Genomic DNA, 16,525 nt, shown 5'->3' on the forward strand with positions numbered 1-16,525 from the left:
CCAGCTATCAGCGATAACGAGGACCATTATTCAATACCCAGCTAAGAGGCAAATCTATTTAAATTAAAATTAAATAATCTTAGTACTTCGGTGCCTCAGTTGTAGGCATCCAACACACGAAGAGGTTTGGTTTTCGTTGTTGTTTTTTGTTTTGTTTTGCCTTGTTTTTAGGTCTGGTTGGCCTTGAGTTTTGCTATGTAGTCAAGGCTGACTTTGAACTCCTGATCCTCCTACCTTCTACGATTTGGAGTATTACAGGCTTGCACCATCATACCAATCTGAACTCCATCTCCTGTCCTCCAGTCTAGCAACCACATATTAAATGCTCAATAGCCACAAGTAGGGGCTGGGAGTGTAACTGGGAGGTGAAGCACTTAGTATGTACACAGGCCCTGAATTCCATTACCACCACACACACAAAGCTAGCTTGCTGGTCATGCTGGTACACACCTGTAATCTCAGCACCTGAGAGGCAGTGGCCAGAGGACCGTCGACCAGAGTGGTTTACATAGTTCCGGGCTAGCCAGGACTACATAGTGAGACCTGTCTAAAACTAAATTAAGCAAACAAACAAACAAACAAACAAAGCTAAACCTATTTAAGGACTCTCATAGTAAGCAGTCAGTATAGGTGTAAAACACCACCATAGAAACTTCTGCAGGATGAGGCTGATTCAAACCCTTTAATTCAACTAGTTTTTTAGAATAGAGACCTTCCTTTTACAGCCCTTCTCCCTCCCGCCGCGGAGGGAATGACCTTGGTGAGTAGGTGTTCTTTGTTCTCAGAAGGCCTGCACCTGGGCAGAGGGTGGAGAGCAGGTGTGCAGCTGTGCCCGGGAGCACCCGAGAGGTGGGCTCAATTGTTGTTCTAAAGCAAACAACTGCACCCAACGCTGTCTTTGGCTTCAACTGGAGCCTCCTTCGCCTGGAGGTGAATTGAGGGAGGAAAGGCTCCGGGAACTGTGAACCCTGTCTCCACCACCACTCAAGGGGAGTTTAAGGTCATTCCTCCTCCTGGGATGAGTGGTTTCTAGCGCAGCTGACACCTGGAGAAGGTGTGCCAGATGGAATGCGATTACAGGAGGGGGGAGGGGAAGGACTGGCAACCTGCCAGTGGTTGAGGCCCAGCTGCAGCGCCGGCTGTAGACGGCCTGTGTGGGTCTGGTCGAGCCTATTTCAGGTTATACATATCCCACACCCACTGAGGCCCCACCTCACCTCTGGAGAGAATCGGGAGTTTATTAACCTCAACAACGATATTTTTATAGCCATGTGGCTGTCTTGCCATCCCAAACTGTACACCCACATCTAAACTGCTGGTTCTGCTAGTCCTACGACTAGTGTGGTCTCAACTGATGGCTAGTCCATCCTTCCAAATAGTAATGCTTCAAATCTTTTGTTTTGTTTGAGACAGGGTCTTGCTGTATCATTTTATCTGGCTTCGAACATACTGTAATCCTTTTGCCTCAGTCTCCTGACTGCTGGGATTACAGGCATCAGCCAGACCTTTCTGGTGCCCTACGTAGGACCACGGAAGAATCTTCGGCAAATTCTGCTGCTTCCACCTTCAAAATATGTGTGGAATCCACTCCCTTTTCAAGTCTCCACTCCCTCTATCCGCTTTGAGCTTTGAGTATTGCCCCAGGAACATTCCACCTTTGCCTTTCTCCAGTATATTCTCTTTCCTATATAGATCAAGATCTCAAAACTGTCAGGTGACTGCAAAATTGACTTAGAACAAAGCCATAGTCTTTATTAAGGTGCAACAGGTCCCACCCAAGCTCCAGTTGCCCTCTATGTCTTTTGCTCTTTACCAGTTTCCTTGGTGTGCTACAAATGTTCCTGCCTCGAGGGCTTCATTTCCTACCATCCTCTCCTTCATTCAAACTTGGCAGCTCTTCCACATTCTTCAGGTTTCAGTGGTATAAATGTCACCTTCTTAGCCAGGTGGTGGCTCACGCCTTTAATCCTCTGGGGGGAAGAGGTAGGTGTTTCTCTGCATTAGAGGCCAGCCTGGTCTACAGAGCAGATCCAGTACAGCAAGGGCTAACACAGGAAAACCCTGTCTCAGACAAACAAAAAGACTCCCTTTGCTACTTAAACAAACAAAACAAAACAAAACAAAACAAACAAACAAACAAACAAAAAACAGTACCTGAATCACTCTCTTGGCTCTTCTCCTGCCTATTTTTTTTTCTCAGAATAGTGTTATTACATACCCTATGTCAGCTAGTGGGTCAGCCCCACAGGAAAGGGATTTTGTCTAGGACTGTTGTTACCCCCAGAGCTGATAATTTGAAGTGATAATTTGAAGTGTGGAACAGTGGAAGAAAGTTTGCCTAGTATGCTCAGGACTCTGGGATATGCTAGTCAAGCAAATAATGGGAGTGCTTTGTATAGACCAAAATTTTACCATGTAGGGAAATTTAAAACATTTATATAAAAGTTTTTACAAAGTGGTAGAGACTTCTGCAACATGGGCCCCTGGGAAGCTAGGTGCATTTGTCAGAAAAAAATTCTCTCACCTTGAGCTTAGTTTATAAGGGGGGCTGGTGATTAGTGTTAGATATGGGAAAATAAGGTTTGGGGGCCAGGACCACTTCCCCACAGACAAGTGGAAGCAATAGCCAGAGTGGAAGGACACTCCGTACCCTGTTCCCTGGGAGATCCAGTTCCACGGGGATGAGGTCTGAGACCCCCTGTCCTGCAGAGGCTCCAACCTTTTGGATTTTTTCCTCTAAGACCATCTGGTGGTACCTTTGTTTAGAAGGGTGTATTGTGTGTGTGGTGGGGGGTAAGCCAGAGTCCTTTTTATGTTTTCTTTTGCCCCAGGCTCCAGAATCCACCCCGTGGTCTTCAAGTAGGCAGCAGGAAGCCTATTCATCCAGACTAGTGTTTTCTTGTCCTCTCAGCTTCTGAGAGGTATGGCGAAGGAAATAAAAGGCTCTTTGGGAGCTGGGATGTAGATTAGTTGGTGAAATGCTTAGCTAGCACTAAGCCCTGGATTCTGTCCCCAGCACCCCCTAAACCTGACTCGCCCGCAATCCCAGTTACGGGGGATGAGTCAGCAAGTTTAGGAGTTCAAGGCAAGCCAGATCAGCTTAATGAAAACTTGTTCTTGCTTGCTTTGAAACAGAGTACCAAGTAGTACACTGGCATCAAACCCAATAGAGGATAACTTTGAACTCCTGATCCTTTTGCACAATCACTTCTGGAAAAGGCTTTTCTCTTTGCGTGGTTCCAAAGATTGAACGCAGGTTCTTACGCATGATAGACAATCTCTCTACCTCTAGACTATCTCTGTGGCCTCTAATTTGCCTAATAGTTTGGGCTTCCTTCAGTTTTCCTGATCATTGGCAAATACAGATTTTTCCAATCATCACCACCACTATCATCACCACCATCATCATCATTTTAAGACAGGGTCTCACTACATAGCCCTGGTGGTCCTGAAACTCACTATGTAGACTAGGCTGGTCTTAAATTCACAGGGATCCACCTCTGCCTAACAAATAATGGGATTACAAGAAAGGACAACCCACCCAGTCCCATCTTAATTATCACTGTTAATTTTCAGATCACATACTACCACAAGGATACAATACAGAAAGGCTAAGAACCTGTTAAAGAGACTACAAGGTTCAAAGGTGCCTTACTGAAGGGAGGCAGGGAGGTAATGCAGATAGATTCTAGGAGAGTTACTGCCGGTGCTGAGATTAACATAACAAACCGAGGTTGGCACAGTTCCAGCCTGGGCTACTGAAGCTCTGGGGTGGTTCCAGGTACAGAATTGAACAGGGTGGGAGTGTTTCACATCTGAAACTCCAGCATTTGCAAGGCACAGGCAAGGGCATGAAATTCGGGGACAGCCTGCTGGGTCAAGTCGTTACTATCTGGCCGGACAGGGCTACACAGGCAGCTTTTGTTTTAAAGAACAACAATGATAACAGGGTGGTGATAGGTGGTAAATTCTAGGCTTACTAGGTCCCCAGAAAAGATAACTGGCTTCATCAAGCCACCCATGTAAGCCAAAACACTTAGGGCTCTGGGGGACACAGTTAGGAACTTAGTGCTTGTGGATATCTTGAGGATGGATAACGTCTCAGCCAACGTTAGGAGCTGATTTTACTGTGCGATCCAAGAGAAGGAGTTGGAGTGTTCTTTGGTCTGGTGTGTTTGATAAGTCAGTGGGCCTGCTTTCTCTGATAACGTCTATCACCAAATTAAGTGGTAGCCAGAGCAGGGACATCCCGATCTCTAGTCCACTTGTGGTATTGCAGCTTTGCAAGACCAGCATTCAAGAGGTCAAGGCAGAGAGTTAATAGTTTAAGCCTAGACTGAAGGAAATGAGTCTGAAGCCAGCCCCAGTTAGATAGTGAAACTGTCTCAATAACAAAAATTTAAAAAAAAAAAAAAAGGTGTATTTATTTCTTCATGTTCTCCTTGGGTATTTAATTTGGATTTTATTTTACTTATTTTTTTTTAAAAGATTTATTTATTTATAAGTACACTGTAGCTGTCTTCAGACACACCAGAAGAGGGCATCAGATCTCATTACAGATGGTTATGAGCTACCATATGGTTGCTGGGATTTGAATTCAGGACCTTTGGAAGAGCAGCCAGTGCTCTTAACCGCTGAGCCATCTCTCCAGCCCTATTTTACTTATTTTGAGACAGGAACTCACGTTACTACTTGTTCCTCAAACTGGCTCAGAGGCCTTGCTCCTCCTGGTTTCTGTCTCCTGGGTACTGGGTTTATAGGCATTTACCAACATACCCGACACAATGCTTTTGTATTATATGTTAATCTTCATCAGAAGCATGCTCATTATTATGGAACTCATAAATAGTATGAATTCTAATAATACAGCTAGTGTCCACGAACCATGACTGTTCATGACTTCCACTGAGACCTTTTTAGGCACTTTCTGTTTTGGAGGAAGTTTTGGTTTTTTTTTTTTTTCCTTAAGAAAGTCAGACTCCTGGCAAAGATCTCTCCATTACATAGACAGGCTTGGTCAAGTGGGAAGAAACTGAATGTAATGGAACACACCTGTACCACTTCGGGAAGCTGAAACAGGAGGCTTGCTACGAATTCCAGACTGTGGAATCACCACAGGGCAAGTAGTTAGCCAGCCGGAGTCATCTAGAGAAACCCCAGTTGAAACATGATAATGATACAAAATCTGGGCCTGATGCTGTGCTAGAGTCCCAGGCCAGGGTGCTGTAGGGGCCCTGAACACTCTGCAAGAAGCTGGCTGCATGCTGGGAGGGGAAGTTCATGGTTCCCTGAATTCGTGCTGGAAAAGTGAGAGGTCAAACTCCCAAAGTGGCCAAAAAGGAGGAGGAGGAAGAAGAAGAGGAGGATGGGGAGGAGGAGGAAGAGGAGGATGGAGAGGAGGGGGAGGAGGGGGAGGAGGAGGAGGGGGAGGAGGAAGAGGAGGCCAGGCCAAGAGGTCAATGCAGTACAACCTTCCCTTTGTCAATGTTGGGCTTACCTATGACAAGAAGAAGGACCCCAGGACTAATTCCTAAGTTCTATTATAATAATAATGCCACCTTGTGGGTTGGGGACCAATCAACAAGCAACCAACCACCACACTACTATCATAAATAAATACCTAAGTAAATAAAGTGTCAGTGGTGTTTCAACCAGGAACACTGCTTAAAGGAGTTACTCCACAAGTCTGTAAGCAGCTTCTCTCACTGTCTGCTCTGGCCTCGAGTTTATCATTCACTAGCAGAGGAAGTGGTATGGCCTAGACAGATGGCAGGCGGCACGCACGTCTCTCTGCCTGCCCATCTTTACTCTTCCTGTCACTAAAGACAAACATTGGGGGGAAGAGGGAGAAGAAACAAATTCAGCTTGGTATGATCAGGTCTGGAATCCCAGAATTTGGGATGCCAAGGCATGGGACTTGTTAGGAGTTCCAGGCCAGTCTGAGATATAGACAGAGAATCTTAGGGAAAAAAAAAAACAATAAAAATAAAATAAAGAAATAGCCCAGAGGTCCAAGCAATTTCCATTTCCTTAGGTCTATCTGAACCTGTAACTTGTAGTTTGTTTACAGAGCCAGAGATCAAATCTAGCTCTGTCCACGTTAGGGAGTTGTTACTTTGTTATAAAACAGGCTCTGACAGTACCTCAGACTGGCCTCACAGTAGCCATTTTTCTGTTTCAGGATACACTTGATATGTAGAATTATTTTTCTTTTCTTTTTTTTAAAAAAGTATTTTTATCTTATATGCATTAGAGTTCTGCCTGCATGTATGACTGTGTGAGGGAGTCGGATCGCCTGTAACCGGAGTTACAGGCAGGTGTGAGCGGCCATGTGGGTGCTGAGAATTAAACGGAAGTCCTATAGAAGAGCAGCCAGTGCCTCTAACCTCTGAGCCATCATCTCTCCAGCCCCTGTAACTAAATTCTTTCCACCCCCACCAGCTTCAAAGCAGGGTTTCCTCTGTGTAGCCCTGGCTGTCTTGGAATATGCGCTGTAGACCAGGTTAGTCTCAAACTCACTGAAACCTGCCTGCCTCTGCCTCCTGTGTGCTGGGATTAAAAGATATGGAGCTGAACTGTTGACCTTCCCAAGTGCCACTGTCCAGGATCATAGCTGTGTGCCACTTCACCTGGCAAATGCTACTGCAGCTCACCCAAGCTGGCCTCTAACTCATCGGATAGAGGAGGATAACCTTGAACTGACCTCCTGCGCTTACCAATCAAGTGCTGGAAGTACAGCACCACGCCTGACCTTGTTTTATTGAGACAGTCTTACTATGTGGCCCAAGGCTGGTTTTGAAGGCAGTTATTTTGTTTCAGTTTCCCAAGGGTTGGGATTACAGGTTTGTGGCACCATGCCAGACTGGCTTCATTTTAGTTCTAATTCCTGTTTTTGAATTTTTGAGAGACAGAATGACAACATTCATCCTATAGTCAGAGTGCTTTCTTGGGTTGCTATGGGATTTATGTTTTGACTTTGCTAACAGCACTAGGTGGACAAGCCAGTGGGAAAGACTCTTCCTAATGTGTAGAAAAGGGGTAAAACTATACTTGGTACTGTGAAGATTAATTGCATAGTATACAAAAGCAGCTGTTGAAGACAGGCTAGTGACTCTTACTTAAAATCCCAGTACTTGGGTGGCCAAGGGAGGACGGTTGGTGAGAGTGCCAGACCGTCGTGGCTACACTGTGTGTTCTAGGTCAGCTAGAGGTATAAAATAAACCTTTTTCAGAAACAAACTGTTTGTGAGGCCTGCTGGTGTTATAAACACAGCATTTGAGAGGCAGATTAAAAATATGGCTTAAAGGGTTGGGGGATTTAGCTCTCAGTGGTAGAGCGCTTGCCTAGGGAAGCGCAAGGCCCTGGGTTCGGGTCCCCAGCTCCGAAAAAAGAACCAAAAAAAAAAAAAAAAAATGGCTTAAGGTTCAAGGCTAACTTGATCTAGGTCAGTGAGTTCAGACTAGCCAAACATACATTAAGACATTGTTTCAACAAATCAAAACAAACCTGCACTTAACCAGGCCTGGTAGCATAGGCCTTTAGTCCCAGCACTTGGGATGTAGAGTTAGGTAGATAGATATCTAAGTTCAAGGCCAGTCTGTTCTATAGGGCTAGTTAGGACAGTCAGAGCTACACGTGAGACACTGTGTCAAAAAAACAAAAACAAAAAACAAAACACCCCTGTATATACACGTTCCCCCCACCCAAACACAGACACAAACCCCACAAAGTCCTCGATCTAATACAGAAATCAATAATGGCAGCTATTAGCTATCTCAAATATTTAGATTCCTATAGCCCCAAAAGACACAGAAATCTGCGAGATAGCTAATTTGGCAAAGATGCTTGCTGTCAAGCTTGATGCCCGAAATTTGATCTGCTGGATTCAGAGGGTGAAAGGAGAGCATACCCTCGACTTGTTCTCTGACATTCACATGCACGCGTTGGAATGCACTTCCTCAAACATATACACGCACACATATGCAATAAATCAATGTAAAAACAAATAAGTAAGTAAAAGGAGGAAAGAACAATTTAACACCCAATACAACCGTCAAGGCATTGAGGCCGATACCTGAAGGGTTCCTCCCCGAAGCCCCGCCCCAGGACTCCGCCCCTGCTCCTAGGTCACCGCCCAGTCCACGTCCGGAAGTCTGGAGCTCCGAGAAGGGCGGTTCGTGCGGCCCTGCGTAGCGCGCGGGAGGCGGGTCGAGGTGCAGGCATCTCCAGGATAGGACGCAGCCTGGCGCGGAAGGGGCGGGCCAGGTCAGGAGGCGGTGCTTCGCGTGAGCGCCCTCGGGCCCGGCTTCCGCGTGCGTTGGTCTGCACGCGGGAGCGCGCGGCGGGGGCGTGCCGGGGCCGTCTGGGGGCGGGGCGGCGCGCGGCCTAACGGCGGCGGCGGCAGCGGCAGCGGCGGCGCTGGTGCGGGCGAGTTCGGCGGGTGCAGGTCCCGGCCTGCGCCTGCGGAGGGCTCAGGCGGAGGGTCGAAGCGGGCGGCGCTCGCGACAGACTGCGCTCCGCGATGGTGGGCGTCCCTGGAGCGGCCGCCTTCCAGCGTAAGTGGGGCGGGAAGGTGGACGGCTGAGGGGTGTGTGTTGAGGGGCCTGCTGCTCCATAAGCGCGAGGCTCTGCAGAGGCCCCCGGCGGAGGCCTGGGCAGGGAAACTGAGGCTGGGATTGGGGCACTGGATCCAAGGTCACGCGGCTCCCCGGCCTTCCGGGGCCCTCGGGGCTATCCCGGCGCTTCCTGTGGGGCTCGCGGCTTCTGGTGCTAAGCCGGACTGTGGAGCGGCCTTGGAGCTCAGGCCTGGCGGGCGCCCTATGGACTGGCCGCGAGAGAAGTATTGTTTTGTTTTCGCGGCTTCGGGGCTGAAAGTCCGGTCCTGGGAAACACGCCGGATTTGGAGCGACGTGTGGTAGATGTTGGAGGATGCCGGGCTGATATTCCGGAGGGCCCTGTTGAATGCAGGCTCTGGGGTCGTACTGCTTGGGTTCATGTCCCGGCTGCCCCGCGTATAGGCTGTGTGACCTTGGCGCTCCCCAAGACTCAGTTGCTCTGTCTGAAAAATGGGTTGTGAGGATGGGTTGTGAGGAACGTACCCTGAATAGCTCTGTGGTAGGGTTTTGCGAATTCAGTAGAATACCCTGAACACACATCATATACAAGTGTGAAAACTCACTATCTTAATCTCAGTTTGTTATGTGTGTTCTCGGAAAAGTCCGAAATTGGGATCTGGTTGTGTTTTGTTTGTTTAAGATATCTTGTGTTTGACTAGTCCTACTGTGTGACCCAGTTGTGTTTTTACTCTTACCCACATTTCGGTATTCCATTTATCCGATGTTCTTCCTAGAATTGTAAGATCTTGGAGGAGGGATGGCATCGTTTAATAAGAACAATAAAAATTTAATTGTCATTAAAATAGCAGTAATAGCTAGCATTACTTGAGCACCAGGCATTTTGCGTTCGATTCATTTAATATTTATTAAATCATCTCTTAAGTACAAAGTATCACTCAAGGCCCGGAGACTATGGCGAACAAACTTGACAGGCTAGATTCTGGATTTGAGTTTGAGAGAGGGACTCAAACGTTTTGTGGATATTTCTTTGTCTATGCCAGGTGACGGTCTAAAAACAGGTATTTGAGGCACTTTGGAGGCGGGTGGATCTCAGAGTTTAGACCAACGTGGTCTATACAGTCAGTTCTAGACCAGCCAGGGTTACATCATGGGACCCTGCCTCAAAAAACCAAAACTAAAACCAAAAAAACCCAACAAAATACCAACCCTAAAAATAAAACAAACAAAAAAGCTAAAGTCAGGTATTTGGGGATGTCTATTGTGCAAGGGTAAAATGAGGCCTATTGAGAAGTCTTAATCCCCTCCCCTCCTTGCTCGACAGCAATTACAGCAGAGGATTCTTACAGCCTTTTTCTTGGGCACTCATTCCACGTCGGATTGAAAAAATACAAAATAGATTTACCCACTAATGCCTTCTGTAGTTGAGTGTGCTGTTCCTGCTCTTGATGCTCTTGTGAAGGAAGATGATTTTATTATATAAGAAAAGTGGAAGAAACTTTTATCTGAATTTAAATTCATTTACTTATAGCAGTATTGGGATTGCACTTAGGGCTTTTTGCACTGCACTGAACTGTATCCCTAGCCTTCTTTATTTTCAGACAAAGTTGCCCAGGCAACTTGTAATTCTGTCTCAGCTTCCCAGGAGCTAAAAATACAGGCCTGTGTCACTAGGTCCAGATGAACTAACACATTTTTATTTCCATATCTTTTATGTTTTTAGTTAAATATAGTCCCAAAAGGTTGAGTATGGTGAAAGCCTCTGTAATTCCAGCACTCAGGAGGCTGAGGCAGGAGAATGTGAGTTTGAGATCAGTCCAAAATGTGTAGTAAGACTGTGGAAAAACAAAAGCCAAGAAGTAGGTCTTTGTGGTTCCTTATGTAACTAAGTTTCTTTGCAAAGTTGCTCTATTGTGGGTCAAGTGTGCTTGCCTATTGTTTGTTATGTCAACTAATTTATTAGGGTCCAGGATTGAACTGAATGCTTATTATGTATTAGGTAGGTACCTTTTGTTTTTCTTTCCCTCTGTGTAGCCTTAACTGTCCTGGAACTCACTCTGTAGACCAAGCTAGCCTTAGATCCACTTGCCTCTGCCTTCCAGTGTTAGTATTAAAGGTGTGTACCACCGCCACCCAGCAAGGCAGGTACTTATAACTCAAAACTACAGAATTCTCCTTTAAAAAAGAATCTCTCTGGGCCTCCAATTTTTTTTTTTTTTTTTTTTTTTTTTGTTCTTTTTTTCGGAGCTGGGGATCGAACCCAGGGCCTTAAGCCTCCTAGGCAAGCGCCTACCACTGAGCTAAATCCCAACCCCAATTTTTTTTTAAGGTGTATTTATTTATTATATATGAGTACACTGTAGCTGTCTTCAGACACACCAGAAGAGGGCATCGGATCCCATTACAGATGGTTGTGAGCCACCATGTGGTTGCTGGGATTTGAACTCAGGACCTCTGTAAGAGCAGTCTTAACCACTGAGCCGTCTCTCCAGCTGACCTAGAACTCACAGAGATCTGTCTACCTCTGTCTATTTAGAACTAGTTCCAGGATACCCTGGGCTACACAAAGAAACTATGTCTCAAACAAAAAACTCACAAAAACAAACCAAAACAGAAAAGATAGGATCTATGTCCTCATCCTAGGTCAGTCCCACCTCCTTGTTGGGCTCCTTAGACCTAGGGTGTTGCAGGCATGTGTCATTTTTAGTGATTTCAGAAACTTACCTACACTCTTTTCTTCCTTTTTTCTCAATGCTGAAGGAACACAGGCTTTAGTGTATGCTAGATGAGGTCTCTAGCTGTCTTATGTTTTAACTGTAGTCCCTGGGAAAGGAAAGTGGGAAAGAGCTCAGTCCTAAGTTTGCTTTACCAAAGCGAAGTCCCTGGGGAAATACTGGAGCACTCTGGTCCTCTGGTGATCCGTTCCATCAGGATAGGCGGCTAAGGTCACACACAGGACGTGAATATTTGCTTTACTTTTTTTTTTTTTTCTGGCAGTGATGATCAAAAAACAAAACAAAACACCAACCCACAACAACAGCTAGGTAGGGGCTCCCATCCCCTAGGTTAAGTGTTTTACTACTGAGCTTTATCCCAGACCTGAATATTTTGTTTCAGTGAAGTATAAGGTCTTACTCTGTAGCAAAGACTCGCCTCAACTTACTAAGTAGATCAGGCTGCCCTCATGGCTCGCTTTGTATCCCAGCCTTTTAAATTGAAGGGATTATAGATGTGAGCCTGACTCAGTATTTGTTTTAGTATATGTGCTGCCGAAGCGAGCACTCAGTATTTGTTTTAAATTACAGGTTTAGGATAGGGATAGCTCAGTGGTAGACTGACTACCCACCCACCAAGGCCCTGGGTTTGATCCCTTGCACATAAAAAGTAACAATTACAGTCCTGTTATAGTTGATGTTTTAACATTTCATAATGTGTAAAATTTGCTATTTTAAGGAATGGTGAGCTAAAATGTAAGCGGAAGTCATAGTATTGTCTCTTCATGCTCCCTGCGTGATAGTCACTACCCTTGGTATGGAGATCATCATCTTATAGTGGGTCTTACCTCTCCCTATGCTACTGTCAGAAAGACAAGTGTGCCTCACTCAGTAGAAGTAGAGTGCAGTGGTTTAGGATGACCCTGTTTTGAGACAGGGTTTCTCTGTAATAGCTTTGTCTGTCTTGGGACTAGGTATGTAGACTAGTCTGGTCTTGAACTTGCCCTGATCCTCTAGCTTCTGCCTCCTGAGTTCTGGGGTTACTAGCATGTAATCTGTGTAGCATGTTTCTCTGTGTAGCTCTGGCAGTCCTGGAACTCAGAAATCTGCCTGTCTCTTCCTCCAGAGTGCTGGGATTAAAGACCTGCAACAGTACCCTAGCTCATTTGTGATTTTATTTTGATTAGTATGTGAGAGTGTGGCCTGTAAAATGCTTTAACAATGCTTGGCAGGCTGTTCTGTGATGATGTTAGTGGGTGAAGATAGAAAGGTGGCTCTGGAGCTCACATTTCATGGGGGTACTAAGTGCTTAGTTTTTTGGGATTTATTTTATTTTTATGGGAAAAGTGGGATATATGATGTTAACAGAGTGGCAGTGTTAGCTGGGTTGGGCCTGGGAGTGCTACACGACAAGACAGTTCTAGAGTTCAACAGGCTCACAGCTCACTCTCAGCTACTCCTTCATTTTGCCCACTTAGCTAAGAAAGCAAACTTGCAGACCAAGCTCCTTGAGAAAGTGGCAAGAGCTTCATAAGTCAGTGACCCTAAAAGAAGCCTGAACATAAGTGGAATGGTATCTAAATGTTAGGTAATTACAGGTATTTTTACAGGGGACAAGTCCTGTGCATTCATGACTATGAACAGCTGTGAGAAGTGTTCTCTTAAGGGCCTTTTCCTCATGTGGCACACTGCTATTAGGATGAAGAGAAATGAAAATGCACCAGTGAGATCTTACTGAGGATGAACACCTAAGTACCTTCTGTTTGCTTCTCTTGCTCCTCTCCTGTTTTTCTTTTTTCTTTTTCTTTTTTTTTTTTTTTTTTTTTTTTCGGAGCTGGGGTCCGAACCCAGGGCCTTGCGCTTACTAGGCAAGCGCTGTACCACTGAGCTAAATCCGCAACCCTGGTCCTCTCCTGTTTTTCATTCTATTCTCTGGTTGACTTAGTTATTTGAACTGTATCTGTGGACCTCCTTCCCCTCTGAAATGATCAAATTATTCCCCTGCTCCATTTTTTTTAAATCAGGGATTGCTCCTAGCTGACTGGGTCATCGTAAGCTCCTCCTCTCAGTGTAGCCCATGCTGATTTCCAACTCCAGATCCTCCTGTCTTCCTACCTGTCTAGTGCTGAGATCAAGAGCATGAGCAACCATGCCTATACAGGATTGCCATAAATACCTTAGAGATGAACTGGGGAAAAGGCAGTGTTGGGTTAATAGCACACACCTATAACCAGCATTTGGGAGGTTGAGCCAGGAGGATTATTACAAGCACCAAGACAACCTGGACCAGACAGAAAACAAACAGTGGTGGCTTTTAAATCTGGTGGCACATGCCTTAAATCTCAGTTCGTAGGAGGCAGAGGCAGGTGTATCTCATGAGTTTGAGGCCAGGATCTTCCAGGACAGCCAGGGCTACACAGAGAAACCCTGTCTGAAAAGCAAACAAAACAAAACAAGATTTGACTCTTGCTGGGCATTGTGGTTCCTGCCTGTAATCTACTGTTGGGAGGCTGAGGTAGGTGATTATGAAGCTATCTGGGCTGTATAGTGAGACTCGTTTTTGTTTTTTTTAAGATTTATTTATTATATATAAGTACACTATAGCTGTCTTCAGACACACCCGAAGAGGCCATCAGATCCCATTACAGATGGTTGTGAGCCACCATGTGGTTGCTGGGATTTGAACTCAGGACCTCTGGAAGAGCAGTCAGTGCTCTTAACCACTGAGCCATCTCTCCAGGCTATCTTAAGATGGAAGAAGGCAAACCAACAAACAGACAGACTTTGATTCTCCCTTCTGTTTTGCATTGCTATAATTAAATGCAGAAATCAAAGTAAAATTTGGAGTGACCAATGTGAAATTCTGAATTTATAGCTCTGGAGTTGGCAGACTTTTAAATTAAATCAGCTGACAGCAACAATATGTAATCTAACCTCCAACAGCTCAAGCGAAACGTTGCTATCTGGCATCACACACATTCCTTGACACACACAGAACTGTGACCTTTTCTCTTTTACAAATGTTTGTCTCATTCCTTTGTTAATTTTGATCATCATGTAGAGGCTCTGCCTGCTTTTAATTTTTCAAAACCACATGAGAGCAAATATTCACATAGCACAGATTTATTCATTTAGGTCTCATATCCCTAGAATAACAATAAACACACCCTCATTTTCCTGGAATTCACAACACTCCTGACCACTGCCACCCCCATCCCATAAAAGTTAATATGCTTGTGCTGGTTTTCTATATGATAAAAAAAGTGACAAGTTTTTCTTGTCTTCAGTTCTTTTTGTTTGTTTCTAGAGAAGTCATGTCAGCCTTGAGGGTAGGTGACAAGCAGAAACAAGTCATCTTCCCTATCCCTTTTCCTCTTCCCTTTCCTTTTTCCTTTCCCTCTTCCTCTTCCCTTTCCCTTTCCCTCTCCCTTTTCCTTTCCCTCTTCCTCATTCCCCTCCCCTCCCCTCCCTACCCCACCCCACTCTTTTTTTTTTTTAACCTTTAAAAGCACCAAATTTTAATATCTAAGTCTATTTGGGGGTGAGAGGGGAGAAACACTCTCAGGAACTTCTCTCCAGAACAAAACAATGATGTTCATTCCTCCACGTGTCCAAATTAAAGGTCTCCTACAACCAAAACAAAACCCCAACCCCCACATAGAGAAAAAAAAAGATACTAAAATCACATTCTAGGGGGTCAGTGCATTCCGTAGTCTTTGCAGGGCTGTCTAATTGGCTGACTTTTAAAAATTAACACCCTAACTCATCAAAATATACATTTTTCCCATTGGCTTTTTTAAATTAAAAATAATAATTAAAAAGAAAACCACTTGAAGGAATTCATGAACAGTTGCCTGACTCATGTGATGGCATATATGGCATATGGAGGTCAGGAAGGTGGCTTGCAGAACACATCATTCAGGGGATGCTCATCTTTAAGGCTTAGCTTTCTTCCAAACAGTGTAAAATACCCACAATTCCAAGTATGAAGGGACACAGACAATCTCTTTTGAGAATTCCACAGGACAATACAGGCACCCCAGCTGTTCTTCATAGAGCGACAGGGCTTCAGTCAAGTTGACACAGTTCCCCTGTGTGAAATATTTTCCATCCTGTTTCAGAACCTTCATTGACAGGTCAAGAATCAGTCTGAGAAACTCCCATGTGGAATCTTCTTCTGGAGATGTAGAGATAGGGACAGCTGTCAAATCATTAATCACATAATCAAACTCTCTCCCTTCTTTGGCGTACCTCTTCAGTACTGGGATACAGTCTTCTATAAGAACCTGATAGCAATCTCCTTTAAGATTGTCTAAGACATCTCCACATGTTCTGCGCATGTATTTCTTACATCCATCAATTACCATCTGGTCAATCTCTACCATAGTGACCATCTTTGGTTTCAGTTTGACAATTTCACATAATATGCCTCCATCGCCGCCTCCCAGAATCAGTACATCTTTGCCAGTGTAGTCTTCTTTACCATTGCCCATGATGGCCCTGGTATATGCCAAGTCACTCTCTGCCAAATTAACATCCCCGCTGAGGATGAGAATATTCCCAAACTGTTTTGAGTGAAGAATTTTAATGTTCTGATAAGGTGAGTCTTCGTCATACACCACTTCATCTATGTCATACTCAACCAGGCGCCCGTCAGCAGTAGGCCAGTATCTGTCAATGGCCCCTCCTCGAACTATGGGTGGTAGTCGCTTCACCCGACCAGTACTGTCTTGACTCAATTCTTTCATTTTTTCTTCTATTTTATTCAAAAGGCTGTCAGTTTCTTGTTTGCCTTGCACATCACTGTCGTAACTCTGAAGGTCCAGCAACACCAATCCATGTGGATAAATTCTCAAATTGGCAAAGCTGCCATTCTTGTTCGTGTAGGTTGCTAAATACCCATGGTCCTGCCAGGTGTGCACCGACTCTGCCATCCCCTGCTCCTGAAAGATGGACTGAAGGCCTTTCAGAATGGCCTCACCATCAGCTTTGGCGCCGAGCGTGAAGTCGAGCGTGCTGTGCCTTGCTGCTGCCATAGTGTGGCGAGGCCCTGTGCCATGCCTGGGGAGGCGATCGCGGGAGACTGAGGGACCGCGCGGCGTGTCAGGCTGCGGGCGGGCGGGGAGTGCGCTGCGCCGGGGGAGGCCAGGAGCAGGAGGTGGGCGGGGCCACGGGCAAGAGACCCGGGGCGCAGGGGCGGGGCCGACCCGCCTCTTAAAGGAGGAAGCAGGGACGCC

General features: G+C 45.5%; 2 protein-coding genes across 5 annotated transcripts in view; one reads left to right on the forward strand and one right to left on the reverse strand.

Annotated features, from left to right (window-relative positions):
* The first annotated feature begins 8,387 nt into the window (after positions 1–8,387).
* Cbfa2t2 (CBFA2/RUNX1 partner transcriptional co-repressor 2) overlaps positions 8,388–16,525 on the forward strand; it is a 105,734-nt gene continuing 97,596 nt past the window's right edge. For all 4 annotated transcript variants that reach the window (XR_004388047.1, XM_032904496.1, XM_032904494.1 and 1 more), the window contains exon 1: positions 8,388–8,556. Coding sequence is in view for 2 of the 4 variants with exons in the window: in XM_032904494.1 (XP_032760385.1) it covers positions 8,523–8,556 (34 nt within the window). In the remaining 2 variants the exon portion in view is untranslated. The remainder of the gene's footprint in view (positions 8,557–16,525) is intronic.
* Positions 15,029–16,447, reverse strand: LOC116902159 (spermine synthase-like). The gene has a single exon (XM_032904499.1). It carries the CDS (start codon positions 16,322–16,324, stop codon positions 15,224–15,226), a length of 1,101 nt encoding a protein of 366 aa, XP_032760390.1. The 5' UTR covers positions 16,325–16,447; the 3' UTR covers positions 15,029–15,223.

The sequence above is a fragment of the Rattus rattus genome, chromosome 5 (assembly GCF_011064425.1).
Source record: "Rattus rattus isolate New Zealand chromosome 5, Rrattus_CSIRO_v1, whole genome shotgun sequence".
NCBI classification, from domain to species: Eukaryota; Metazoa; Chordata; class Mammalia; order Rodentia; family Muridae; genus Rattus; species Rattus rattus.

What these genes read in the sequence shown, in the direction of transcription:
- LOC116902159 (XM_032904499.1), bottom strand. Translation starts at nt 16,324, where the DNA reads ATGGCAGCAGCAAGGCACAGCACGCTCGACTTCACGCTCGGCGCCAAA.